The following is a 14407-nucleotide window of genomic DNA, read 5'->3' as shown; positions in this document are numbered from 1 at the left end:
GCAGAGGCACGGAGCAGGAGGAAGGACGCAGCAGGATGGGTTCAGGTCTACTTCAGTTACGCTTTAGCTGGCCCGGACCTTGCCCTTGCTTGGCCACACACAAGTGTTAATGAAACATTTTCTTCCTATTTTGAACTTTATACACACGATATTCACGGACCACGTCCAGTTACACGCCAGTGGTCTCTGCTCCACGAGAGCAGCTCATTCGTTTCCCCTCCTCTTCCTGTTTTCCACAAACTATTCAGAGATGTTTCCGTACTGCTCACCCCGCTGAACATGTCAGGAGTTGCCTTGATAAAGATGCATAAATAAGTAACGTGATGCTGTAAAATATGCAGCCATCTAAGGAAAAAAAATAAAGGTTCTATCTATTTAAATGTACTTTGTATTTTCTTCGTAGGAAGAGTCTTTCCTGAAGATATGGAGAGGGTTTAAATCAGGATGAGCTGAGAAAGCCTGAACAGTTCGAGCATCATGTACATAGAGCAGTAATCAACCAAGGAGGAAAATAAACAGATGAATCTCTCACGAAGTTGGGAGATAGTGAGGAATATGAGACTGATTATTGCACCTCAGATTTTTGCAAATCCATTAAACTTGCCAGAAAAAGCTAACTGGAGTATTTTACAACACTGCAATAAAGGTCACAGCCTGCACCAGTAACCTGACCAGATAAATAACTGTGGTACTTTTTCAGTTACAAAAAAGCAAAAGATCAAATATTGCTAATAGCTTTTTCTGCATACAGTTTCACTTTAAAACTTGAACAGCAGAATATTGTTGTTTTGACCATTTTTGTATAGGAGACGTAAAAATGAACTTTATTATTGACTGTCAATAATAATAAATTATGTTTATATGCTGAACTTTTATAATCATTACTTAGAAAGCCAGGAAGAGACATACTTTTTAGGACTGGTTTTGACTATAAAGTAGATAGTGACTTCAACTTCACAAAGCAAGAGATCTTTATGTTATTAATTAAGCCAATAAGCAAACGTGCACAGAACTATGAGAAAGTAAGTTTTACCCTACCTGATAAAATTCCCGAAGCCAATTCTTCTGTAAATTTTCTGGCTGAAAAAAAGAAAATACAAAAATTAATTAAGAATAACAGTAATGTATTTTTCTAATAATATCCCGATACTTATTGCTTTCCTCAGTGCTTTCAAGTGTGGAGTTTTTTTCCACAGTTACAGAAAAAAAACACAACCAGGAGGATGTTCCTCCTCGAGCTCCAATGGACAGACCTCTCCGTTTTGTTCCCGAGTCCCCTCTGCTCAGGCTTTCACCAAGGTGGCACATTTTGTATGCAGCTTCACAACGTTCGCACACAGACACGACCAAGCAATTACATCAACAGACTGATACAGGTTGAAATAGGTGCTTTTAAAAGTCCACATCCACGGGCTGGACATGAAAACCTTTTCCTGACTGCTGATACCCAGCTCTCGCAATCTGAGCTTCAAGTCACAGGGAGTTACTCGCAACAAATGGGCTCAGGGGGATGATCCTGCTCTTGCGGGATGCTCAAGCACATCAGAGCTCCTCTCCAGGACAACCTGGGAGAGGCGTTCAAAGACTGCCACAGAGGTTATGAAAACTGAAGCAGCAAAAATATGGTCTTCTGCCTTTGCAGAAACGCAGCCCACCCCAGGTACGATTACGGAGGGCGATGACTGATTTCCACACGTTAAATGCACAGCTACAAGAGAAGCATTGTTGAGTTTTATCTTCGACAGCAAGACTTCTGGGTAGTCTTTACATCACAGTGGGGAATAAAAACCCAACTCAGACTTTTCAGAACTAGCTGGAGTGTACAGTGTCTGCGGCAGCAGCAGAACGGATTGAACTGAAGACCAGAGAGATGCCTCAACGTCCTCCCTTCAGTAACAGCCATGACACCAGCTGCCCGGAGGGAAATACACAGGCGTGAAATGTCTGTTCTGCTCTATTGTCCCATCAAGTGGGTTATTTTCAAATAGTAAGTTTAAAGTTGTATCCAATTAATTTATACTGACTGCTCGTTGCATGAAGATTTGTAAGTAGTCAATAAAAAAGTGTTGGGTTTTTTTTGTCTGCAGAAGTCATCCAGCTCTGTAAGCCCACCAAGTCTCCGGTCTACAAAAGCTCTCTGAAAGCCGAGGGAAAAGCGCGCCACGTTTGTCCCTTGCTATCCATCACCTCCCTTCTGTTGGTCACTCAGTCTTGACAGTTCTGGAATTCAGACATTACTGGTCAAGAAGGTGAATTTTCACCCCTTATGAATGATCACTTTTTCTAGCGATGAACTTTCCCAGTGTTTCCTACGCAAGTTATCGCTCTGGGTGCGGGGGAGCTGCCGGCGCGGGGCCGGGCGCAAGCGAGAGCGGAGGCCCCTCGTTCTGCGCCTGAGGCCAACCGGGATGGATCTTGGCCCGAGCCCAGGGACGTCTTAAATTGATAAACACAGAACAAAACATCCACGTCTCCCACCCATGCCCTTCCCCTGGGCCGAACAGCGCAGCTCAAAGCCAGAATAAGGAAGCTGGAGGCACAAATAAAAACTGAAGGCAGGCAGGAAAACAGTGCCTCTAAAAGTGCTGTCTTGTTAACTGTTTATTTAGCAACTTAGCTCTTCTCCTACTCATTCTGGACTTCATGAGACAACCCGCTGAGTAACAGCAAGTGAAGACTGTTGCTTTGATAAAAGCAGCAACAAGAACACGAGCAAACCAGGAGCTGCTGCGATTTCAAGCTCACTCTCACTTGAAGTTATGCAGATAGCACAGGATTTATTGATTTTTTTTAAACACTACAAAACCAGATATGAACCGTGAGCATGTTTTGTATATGATGTGTGTATGATCTAAACGGAAAGGCCAGATTCAGACTATCAAGAAAGCCAGATCTTGGGGATTGTGACACTCCTAGTTAAAATTTTCTGGTAGCCATGAAAACTAGAGAAGCAAGTCCCCCGCCAGGCCACAGGGAGACTTCAGCAGGGCTGTGGGTTTATTTCCAAAACAAAGTGTGGCCTTACTCAGGAGGTAAGAGGCAATCTTCATGTTAACAAACAAACAAACCCCACGCACTCCTCACTTCTCTTTATTTCATTTATGCCAGTCACGAGATGTCCTGGGGACCTCTTACGTTTTAAGAGCAACCCAAAATTAACAGAAGTCAGCCATTTCTGTAAACCCATGGAAGAAAACCAAAGCCCACCCCAGCCTGTATTTACAGCCAGGAGCCAAGTGACGCACACCAGAGTGTGGGACTCTTCACCCAGACCCTCGCCTCGTTTGAACCCCAGGGGAGAAAATAAAGCACACTCTTGTTTTTAAATACTACTGCAAGTGGTAAAGTTCCCCCGTTTGCTACACGACTAAATGAAAACACTAAGATTTAAACACAAAACCAACCCAGTACATAAGAGGGAAGTTGACAAGACAGCTCCAGGGCCTTCCAGCAGCTCCGCTCCCACCTCCCATAGAGCAGGAAAGATGGTTTTTCAGAAATCAGATCAAATATTGAAAAATTTGCCAAACTCCATCCCGAGCAGTGACAGCAGTCCCTCCAGATGAGCAACCCGTGGAGGCTCCTCACAGTGCACAGGGACCCAAGGCTTACCCAATTCCTCCACCATCACCCAGTTCTTCTGTGACTCCCAGCTCCCCCTCCCCAACACGGCACCCAAAAGGCAACGTCTGTTACAAGGAGGAACAATGCTCTTGCTCCTGCTGAGGGACGAGGGGTAACTGGATTTTGTTTCCTGTGCTGCTGATGCCCTGGGACATTGCTTGTAGCAAGTCACTGTCCCTGGAGGTATTTAAAAGCCGTGTAGCTGTGGTGCTGAGGACATGGGTTAGTGGTGGCCTTGGCAGTGCTGGGTTAATGGTTGGACTCGATGATCTGAAAGGTCCCTTCCAACCAAAACGATTCTACAATTCTAAGTGTCAAGGGCACACAGCTGGAATTTACAGCAGTAAGACACCATCAAAATCCCATCCAACATGGACTCATGCTCAAGCAGCAGGAAGAGGCTACAGGAGCACAAAGCCAGACGGCCGTAGCTCTTGGTGGCAGCTCTGCCAGCACGGCTCTTGGAGAGTACTGAGGATCACTGCACCTTTCTGTGTCCGGTGGCCCACAAGATGAGGCCTGGCAGAAAGCCAACAACATGCTTGTTCCGCCTCTGCTACCCAGCCTGGGAGGAGACGGGCAATACTATTCACTTATGGTCTTCATTACAGCTTTGTGATCCTTGGGTGACAGACATTATAAATGGAGAGCACCGCTGTATCGATCCGTAACCCCACTGGAGGAGACACAAACACACACAGGAAACTCAGAGCTCCCTAGAAAATTCAAGGTCTCAAACCTACGTGAAACAAATCTACAGCAGCTACGTTTTGAAGGTAGACCAGGAATGCGTTTTAAACACAAGCACAAGCCAGACACACGCGACGATTAAAATAAAAGCTGCTAATAGCACTCCCGTTGCCACATTTAGCTATTACAGTATCTACCAGTCCATGTATTTGTGAAAAAGCAGAAGCAGCCTGCAAATAGATTCATGTGGAGGAACAGTGCTTTGGAGTTTGTTTGTTTTTAAAAAAAGGCTTTCTTTTCTTCTCATTTTTAACCCCAACAGTCACTACCTGGAAGCTGATGGCCAATGTGCTCTATGGAGCTGCTGTGCACGGTCACCAGGTGCATCGAGACCTTCAGCTGAGGAAGAAAGGAGACCATCCCACCAACGGCTCCTGGACAACCCGCATCTGACTCCTTATGAGTCAATTCAACGCAGCTCCGTACCCTGCCAGTATAACCCCTCCCAACGCCCACCGTATGTTAAATTTGCTGACGCAGGGTCGGGGCTTTCGGTGAGCGCTGGTGGCTGCTGTGACCCACGCCCCAGCCGTCACCTCGCCGGCACCACAGGCCCCCACCACTCCCTGGCCACGAGCAGGACCTGCCACGCTCCCACCGCCGTGCCCTCCTCCTGCGGTCTCTCCCACAGCACGGCCACATCCTTTCTTTCCGTTTTTACCTCTCTGTGGTACAATTCTGTAATCTAGCCCTCTGCCTCGGCTCCTCCCCGGTCACCTCACATAAATGAAATAATTTTAAGTTTTGAAGGACTGGAGATAACAATCAAGTGGAAAGATAATTTATCTTCCTCTTATTTTTCTGTCTAAAAATAGGCACATTATATTTCATGTCTTCCAGACTCTTTGGCCTTCTTCCCATCCTTTCTCTCCACGCTCTGTCCTTCATTAAATTATCTCATTCTTTTTGTAATGTAACTGAAATTAATCTTTTCCTTGTCCTCTTCAGTGCTAAATCCTTTCATACTCATCCGCCGATGAACCCATTTCTCCCCATTCACTGATCTGAACCCCGCTTTATCAGCCTCCTCGTTTCTGGCTCACCCCCTGCCAGTCCCACATCAGCCACGTTTGCTCCAGCTCCTTCTCCCCTGCCCACGCAGCAGCCTCTGCTCGTGCCCTCGGGGATCTGCCAAGGAGCAACGGCCTCCAGTAATCACAGAATCACAGACTGGTTTGGGTTGGAAGGGACCTTAAAGCCCATCCAGTTCCAACCCCCTGCCACGGGCAGGGACACCTTCCACCAGACCAGGTTGCTCCCAGCCCCATCCAACCTGGCCTTGAACACTGCCAGGGAGGGGGCAGCCACAGCTGCTCTGGGCAACCTGGGCCAGGGTCTCACCACCCTCACAGCAAAGAATTTCTTCCTCAGATCTCATCTCAATCTCCCCCTTTCAGTTTAAAACCGTTCCCCCTCGTCCTGTCACTCCATGCCCTTGTCAAAAGCCCCTCTCCAGCTTTCCTGTAGCCCCTTCAGGCACTGGAAGGTGCTAGAAGGTCTCCCCGGAGCCTTCTCTTCTCCAGGCTGAACAGCCCCAGCTCTCTCAGCCTGTCTCCAGAGCAGAGGGGCTCCAGCCCTCTGAGCATCTCCGTGGCCTCCTCTGGACTCGCTCCAACAGCTCCGTGTCCTTCTGTTGGGCCCCAGAGCTGGACGCAGCACTGCAGGGGGGTCTCACAAGAGCGGAGCAGAGGGGCAGAATCCCCTCCCTCGCCCTGCTGGCCACGCTGCTGGGGATGCAGCCCAGGATACATAATGCCAGGAAGGACAAAAGAAAGATGCAAGAAGAGGGTCTGAGCATCCTTTCAGGAGGAGCCTCTCTCCTGAGCACCGAGCGCTTTTCCCTTTGCCATCCTCCCTCGCCCTCGCTGCTCTGGGCCCCGGGCCGCCCCACCGGTGCCTGGAGAGCACCGAGCCCGTTCAGCACGGCTTCGTCAGAAGGATTTGCCTGCTTTACACACGGCGCTCACGAGCCAAGCAGATGTGCCCAGGCTGCCCCCTCAAACACACACCAAAGCCTGGGAGGTTCTTCAGGCTGTGCTGTTGCAGTTGAGCCCAGCAAACGCCGCAGAGCCCTGGGGAGCACGGTCCCGGTTTCACCCCACCCTTCCACCGAAGGGCACACGGTTTGACTGAACAGAGCCACAAACAGAACCCTACCCCCCAAACAAGCGTGACTTCTTTCTAGACTGCAGAGCCACGTGGGCTCCACGCTAAAATAACCGGGCACGCGCACCACGCGCTGCTGCTCCCTGCAATTAAAAGCCGCTTTGACCTTTTCCTGGAATTCCGAATCCCACTAAAGCCATCTCTCCTCACGCCGAGTTTCCATCAAGTCTATTTATGTCACACTGGTTGCTGCACTGGTCAGGCTTACAAGAAAAAGCAGTAAGCTGGCGAACACATGGCTGCCACATGAGGTGGGAACAGCCCGAAAACAAGCGGCTTTTCAAAACGAACATACAAGCAGTCTCTCTCCTCCCCAGTCTTTCCATTTCCTACAAAATTACACCCAAAAGAAAGCTTTAAGGCCTGTTGCAAAAATATATTCAGACAGAGAAGTCTTTTCAAAAAAGGAAAAAGAGAAAATATATTTAGACGGGGTAAGAAGCCTTTCGTTCAAAAGGAAAAAAGGAAAGAGAACTAAATGAAACCGAACGAACAGCCTGGAAAATTTCTTTTTTGTTTCATTCAGAGGGAAATGGAAGAAAGCAGATGAATTATAGAAAGCAGGTTCTATTTTTTGAAGTTTATTTTTAGCTAAGAATAGGCTCGTTTTTTAAGCTAAAAGAAAAAATTCTTGACTCGCTTTGTGAAAACTCACTGAGCTCCAAAACAAAGGCAGAGGAGAGCTGGCTGGCTGGGCCTCGCACACCGACTGGGACAGAAGGTACAACCAGACAGAATTTCTGCGTGCCCCACTCACACAGTCCTAGGAGCCCTACGTGGGCCAAGGGATTCCCCGAGAAGCTCCAGAGGCTTCTGGGCACTGCACGGCAACATGCAGGCCCCACTGAAGCCACATGTTCTACGGGTGCAGCCCCAGGCAGCGCCCAGAGCCTTTTAATCTCTTCCCTTCACTCTATACCCCATGCAGAGAAAAATATGAAGTGGAGGCTATTTTTCCCCTCCATTTGACCAGAATTAGCAGGCCCACTCACAAACTGGTTTCAGGTCCATCAACATGACCGTTGCAGCTATTTTGCTCCAACTGTTTAGATTAAGATTTTAGATCATGATTTTTCATCTCCTATAGCATCTTTCGAAGTCTGTGGGCAACTTCTTGACATTTATATTCAAAGATCTATTGGATTCAAATCTTTTCTTACCTTCAAGTAAACTTGGAAGTACTCCCGGCTCCAAATATCAAACGACACAGACGATGCTAAAGAAAACCCGCATCACATGAGTACTGTTATGGTGGCGTTTTGTACCAACTTCACATTCACAGTTGACAAACAAAAAAGACGATAACCTGCAAATTATGTTCACCAGATTTCAAAGCCAATGCAGACAAACCAACCAGGATCAAACAGGAAAACGAGAATGACTTGTGAGCCTAAAGAAAACTCCTAAGGAAAAGTGCAGATTCTTCCAAATCTGAACTTCTACTTAAACACTATGGGTTTATTACGTACATTTGCACAGTTTCCAAAAGCAAATGCAGTGCCGCTTACTTCAACGCTTCTGAAAGCTCACAGCTTTCCCAGGTAGCAGCAGAGAAAGAAGAGAGCCCCATCCTGCTGCTGTTACAGACCACGGAGAGTTACAGTCACCAAGTTCCAGAGACAAATGCATGGGAGAAGCCATATAATATAGTTAGGCCAATGAACGCAGTTGGAAAAAATGGGGTTTTGGGCACACAAATCTTTCATGGTAAAGTTTAGGGCAGTTTCACTCCTGGGCTGAGAAAAGCAGTGGCTCGTTGGATGCTGAATCAAGAGAAATGAAGAAACAAGGGCAGAAGGTAGTGCTCGGGGTAGAACAGTGTGTTAGGGGATAGAGGAGCGAGGAAGAGGAAGGGGCTGTTGCCCACCCTTCCTACTACATGGGCTGCTGCATTGCCCTGCCAGTGCCCAAGGAGGTGGGCACAACACAGAGGTGAAGACGGTCCGTGCCTTCTGGTGGCCTTGTGCCTGAAGGAGAAGGGCCGAAGTCTCTGCAGCCAAAGTCCTCTCCCCCTCACCGGGGAGGGTGGCACAACTCAAGGACAGCGGTACGTTACCGGGACAGACTAACGGACGGGCTGTCCTGGACTGACGCCTCACGGGACAGAGCCATGCTGGCACAGACCCGCTGCAGGGCTGGGCTGGTGTGTAGGGACTGAGGCCCCTGGTGCCGTGGCCTCTCAAACTGACACTGGAGAAAACCATCTTGGTCTCTCCTGTCCAACCTGACCTGCACTGCTGAATGCTGAGCACCTACCAACAAGGCAGTAAGCCCCTGCTTTGTTCACCTTCTCGGTTGATCTCCTTTCCTGTGAGTGGGTCTAAATCAAGACACAATACACGGTGGGAATACAAAAAGAAACCGAATCAGGTACGGCTTCCTGTGGAGTAACACAGAAAACACGCTGCTCGCAGCCTCCGCAGCGAGGAACGCCGCAGGAACGCGGGCGAAGCAGCTCTCTGGAGAACCCGAGACAGATAAACGGGCCGTGGCCCAGCGCTGCACGCTTGCTGCACACATCTCCAGCAGGAACAGCAGGGAAGCCAAAGGCCTGGGCTTCCTGACAGAAAACAGCACAAGCTGAAAGAGAAATACTAAGCATCTACTACCCGTTCTGAAGGCTTTGTGTTTCCAAGTAATTGAAGCTGTCTACAAACTACCCTGTACAGCTGAGACATCAGCACCTCCCGAAACAACAGGAACCACGTGTACCTAGGCTGTAAGAGACCACGGGACAGACCTTCGCAGCCAGGGACGGTGCATTCAGAAGCCAGCGGCAGTCTCTGACACACAGGAAATGCAGCCTAGAACAACCACAGCAAAGGGTGACCTGTTAGAAAGTAAATTAACTGTTCTGGCCACATCTTAGGAAAACATCAGGAATGATGTAACGAAACCGAATGAAAGTGATGAAGCAATGACCAACTGCCTACCTCTTCAAAGGAGCTGGAGGTAAAGACATATATATTACAGTTGATACCTAGACCAGAACTAGTCTCACCTCTAACGACACAAGACAGGGAAAGGGCAAGAGCAGCCTTTCTTTAACTCCTAACAAGTAATGGTAGCACGTGCTGTCAGTACTCCAGTCTGGACAAGATCTTCCAAACCTTCAGGACCTCACTGACCTTGAAACCAATGAAACAGATTATGAGAAGATCCACAAACAAACAAAAAAATCAAACAGAACCACACAAAAGCAAGGCTGGGAGCAGATCCCTCACAAGCAGCAGCTGAAACAAGTTCTGGTTCTTCAGCAGCTTCAGCTGATGAGGTCAATGCCATAACAGTGCTTTAAAACGCAAAAGAAAAACTCACCACTAACACCAGACTTCAGCAATCACATCTTGCACCGCTGAAACCAACTGTGCTGTTCACAAATAGTTTTGACAAACTGCTGGCTTCTGAACTGAGAGTGTCTGCATCATCTGCAACCCCTGGGCCTGTGCACCACAGCTGACCAGACATCTGCTGCAGCAGCAAGGTCCTGAACCCTCCACAGCTGGAGATGCCTCCCAGGGTGCTGGTGCCACGCAGGACATCAGGCCAGGGGAACGGCAGAGCAGGGCAGGCTCTCGCGGGCAGCGTCACACAGACAGTGCGGGACGAGGCTAAACATGGAAAGATGAGAACTTTATCATGGCGAGGCTGAACCTTCACAGGAGAAAAGACAACGCAGCGATGTGAAAACTGGTGATCTACGGTACCCCAGCAGTGTGATGGCAACAGCTGAAGGCCCAAGTCATTGGACAGTCTCAATGTGGATATTCAGGAGTCCCCCTCCTAAACTCCATGGGTACAAGGGAACAGAAAGTCCAGCCAAGAATATCATTCAAAGAAAAAAGGAAAGGGGAAAAAAAAAGAAAATCACTCATTACCAACGGAAAAAATAAAGTTTACATGACAAATTGAAATTGGTCACCCAGTTCAGTACGAACAATGCCTGCATTTAATAAAAGATGATTCAAGGGCAGTGACTAAAAGCAATCTATCATTCATATGAACAATAAATCTCAAGGAAAAGTTTATGAATCACACATAATACACAAGTTTGTAACACAACATTTGTAACTCCCAAGTGCCAAGATGAAAACTGCACTCAAAGTGTATCGCAGCAATGCAGCTTTAGAGCAAACACCAAGTACTGCACACAGCAGCAGGTCAGCGTGACACCAAAACAGCCCTTCTGCTCCTTGCTCAACCCGTGCCTCACCATCGGTGCCATCCACGCTCTTTGAAAAAAAACAACTAGGAGAGAAGCCCATGGTTTGTGTACGCTGTTCCTCAGCAAGGCTCTGGTTCAGCAACTCAGGCCAAACACGCTTATGCCCATCTCTGCTGACAGCAGAGCTGCAGAACACGCCCGAGCTGAACCACGGGTTCAAGAGCTCTGCAGAGAGGGTCAGGCCAGGTGCTAAACCAGGGCGCGATGCCAGGTTGTGCCAGTACGCTCTTCACCAACCCAGCACCTCTACCCGAGCAGCTGGCGTGCGGGAAGGGCGCACAGCAACACGATGGGCTGCATCTCCCACCGCAGAACGGCGCCCGCTCGCCTTTGGGAGGCACCGGTGGCACAGCGGCTCTGACGCAGCCGGCCGCTGCCCAGCGATGGTGCCCGCCCGGGGCTGGACCTGACTCCTCCCCGCAGGCCCTGGCAGTGCCAGGTCTGGAACAAAACACTTCCCATGAAAAAGCACTTAAAGCTGTCGCCGTCAGCGCCGAACTTCCTCCGTGTGCAGCGCTGTGGGATTTACACAGCTAACACTCTCTTACAGGCTTTGGCAGTCAATTAAAGGCCGTGCCTGCCAAACACCTGGAAAACACATCCCCAGTCTGAGTGTAAGTGAAAATACAGAGCCGTGCTCGCGTACTCTGTCCCTTGTTATTCATGTATGCCCTGTCTGAGACTGTTAATTAGCCAACTGACAGCTTTAATAAATGATACAACTCTATTTTTAAAAGAAATATATAGCTTGATAACCTGTAAACCACCACCATCCACAGGGGCACCCTCTTTCCTCAGCCTATGTAATTTGCATCAAATAATGTGTTAATAAATGGGCAACGGTGACACAAGGGTCACTCTAAGGATGGGTTATAAACAAACAAAGAAGGACAAGCAAACATTTCCTCTTCTCCTTCATAACGCCATACTACTCATATGTACATATGAATTAAAACCTATAAAAGCACTAGACTTAGGAAAGGCGCATGTATAGGTATGTAAGCACACACATACACATATACACACGTGTGTTTACATACACACATGTACATTCCAAACAAAGCGTCAGTGTCTGTCCCAACCTATTGCTTTCTTAGTTAATCCAGTGTCAGAGAACAAAAGAAAGACTTCTCTCAACACGCTCAGCTTTCAATTATAAAATCCCCACGCTATAATTAATTGAAGATACACGTTCTTGCATAACTATTTTTAGTAGAGTTAAAGAACAGGTAGTTTTCTTAAGGATTACATTACCCTGAGACGGAGCAACAAGACTGTCAGACTGACAGAACTATCTGTGTAGAAAATAACACCGTATATCTGGTGGTAACAGGACGGGGTTTACACAGGTCTAACGTACATCCAGAGACACCCTTAAAGGAAGTGAATTAAAGCCCTTTGAAGCCACGTGTGTGCCGCAGGTCCGCAGCACATGGGCAGTACTTATGTCCACACCCCACGTGTAAGGTAAACGCAGCCAGACACAGGCACGGTACGACAACATCCAGCGAATAACGATTTACAAGTAACTGCAGAGAGTGGAACAAAAAAAGCCATTAACATCAACTATCCTGACCCTAGAGAACTCCCAGCGTACTTCACATTTAACTTTTATTACCGACATCTCATTGAGAGGTTAAAGGCTCCTGGATAGCTGAATAACAAGCGTGTTAAGAGTATTAACAACAGGAGTTAATCCAACACCCAGTATTTACAACATCACACAAACTATAATTGTTAGCAAACAGCAGCGATTAACCACATTAGTACACTCAAATTTTCAATTACTTTGTATCCTGATTGCGGAATGGCATGGGGGAAACAGACGTTGTACTGAAAAAGAATGTAAACAAAATTATTGTCTTCTTGCACATGGGTAGATAAAATAGAGCTCTGGCAATATGCACAGCTACCCCTGTGGTTTATCTTGCGTATTTGTGGAGTTTCTTTGTTTGTTTTAAATTAGATCTTTAAAAACTCCCCCTAGGTGGAATATGGAGATAATTACTTGTTATCTACAGCAACTTTTTAGAATGTTCACGGTACAAAAGCATTTGTTTTTAGGATCCAGTTTCAAAAGTTGCATCCACACCATACTCAAGTACTCCTTGTCCCAAAGCAGGTGCACTGCGCTGGGATCTTGCAGCAGCAATGCCACAGACTCCCCCCGCCTCCTACGCGAGAAATAAATGCACTGAGAGAGCATCACAGGTCAGCCACTCTGGTGCGTACGTACTGCACATACCCAACACATCCACAGCTTCCTGACACCTGCTGAGCCGAACGGCTCAGGGAGTAATTGTAGAGTAGGAGGCTGGGACAGAATATTCCCTCAAATTAATAAGGTAGAATATGCTCTGGGGAAAAAAAGAAATTTAGTATTATGTATACGCTCACTTTTGCAGACAGGAACTTTCAGGAGCTCAGGAGCTAAGTTCATGGGCTGTATGAACTGGTGTACAGCAGCGTGTATCAGCTACTCCGAGCAATAAACACTCTTTCCTTGGGAAGACATCCACACCTGCGAGCTAAACACCTTCTGACAGGGCACTGCTCTGCTGGGGATGAGAGTCCGAGGCTTTCCCAGAATCTCTGCAGAATCCGCTCCAGTTCTGACCCACCAGCAGTGTGCAAGCTGTCAGCGAGGCGGCTCCAGCACACCCTGTTAAACCAGAAGAGAGATCTCTCACGCCAAAATACCACAGAGTCCTAAGAATGGCTGCCAGTTTACTGCCAAGAGAAGCATGGGGGATGCAAAACACAGTTCATCACACTAAAAAAGAAATATGTACTGACCTAACATAAGTATTTGATAGCAGAGGAGACCACGTGAAAGTTGTTTACATCCTATTTCAGAAATAAAGCACCAGGGGATATACTCAGAAATTAATTTCAATTTTATCTAGTATTATTTTTTTCAGTATTATTTTTTTTCTTCTTCTTACTGCTGTGCATGTTTCTGTAGTAAGTGCATCTTTGATCAACGGCCCAATAATCCCCAAAGGTTATTCCCAGCTTTACTCAGAGCCCACGTGGAAGGAGGCAGCCCCGCGCAGAAGGTTTAGAATGGCCAGTGTGTTCCTGCGGGTGACACCCTCCGCCAGCAAGGCTCCCCTAAACACGCGGCGTAACGCTTTGACGAGACAAAGATCTTGTGCTGCAAAGGAGCTCCCGGACAGGCAATCCAGGATCGACAGGGTAACCTTTGCAGCCACAGGATCCATGACAAGACACGCGCACGCACCCCACAGCACCCAAGGCACAGGGGGGTCAGCCACACACGCCGTCCGGGGTTCAACAGCACCCGGCTCCCAAGAGCTTCATGGCACCAAGCTCCCAGCACTGGGAGCCCCAGGTGAAGCATACAGTGATGGTAGTGGCTCAGGAGTCACCACAATGGCGAGCACTAAATGCTGCTTCACGGCACCCGGCCAACATCACCCACCCGAAACACAGCGCATCACACAGCTCCCGCGGCGCGGCTCGCCCCGGCTCACTGCCCCCAGCACCAGGCACCACGCAGGGCTGCTGCAGGAGGCTACCAGGACCCTACTTCACGTGGATGGAAAGCAGACCTGTTAACACCTCCCAAAACCACTGAGGCAGCGTTTGGCCCCGGTGAGACCGAGGACCTCCGTGCAG

At 48.2% G+C, this 14407-nt stretch overlaps 1 protein-coding gene across 2 annotated transcripts in view; it reads right to left on the bottom strand.

Moving 5' to 3' along the window:
• The window catches only part of INPP5A (inositol polyphosphate-5-phosphatase A), a 208902-nt gene that overhangs the window by 153517 nt on the left and 40978 nt on the right, over positions 1 to 14407 (bottom strand). The window contains exons 1-2 of one of the 2 annotated variants that reach the window (XM_068398293.1): positions 6384 to 6402; positions 1039 to 1080 (exon numbers count right to left, since the gene is read on the bottom strand). Coding sequence is in view for 1 of the 2 variants with exons in the window: in XM_068398292.1 (XP_068254393.1) it covers positions 1039 to 1080 (42 nt within the window). In the remaining variant the exon portion in view is untranslated. Of the gene's footprint in view, positions 1 to 1038; positions 1081 to 6383; positions 6403 to 14407 lie in introns of those variants that run through there. The other variant, XM_068398292.1, reaches the window with a different exon arrangement.

The sequence above is a fragment of the Nyctibius grandis genome, chromosome 4 (genome assembly GCF_013368605.1).
Source record: "Nyctibius grandis isolate bNycGra1 chromosome 4, bNycGra1.pri, whole genome shotgun sequence".
Lineage (NCBI taxonomy): Eukaryota > Metazoa > Chordata > Aves > Nyctibiiformes > Nyctibiidae > Nyctibius > Nyctibius grandis.
The sequence above is the reverse complement of the archived record's forward strand: the minus strand, read 5'-3'. Positions and strand labels throughout refer to the sequence as shown.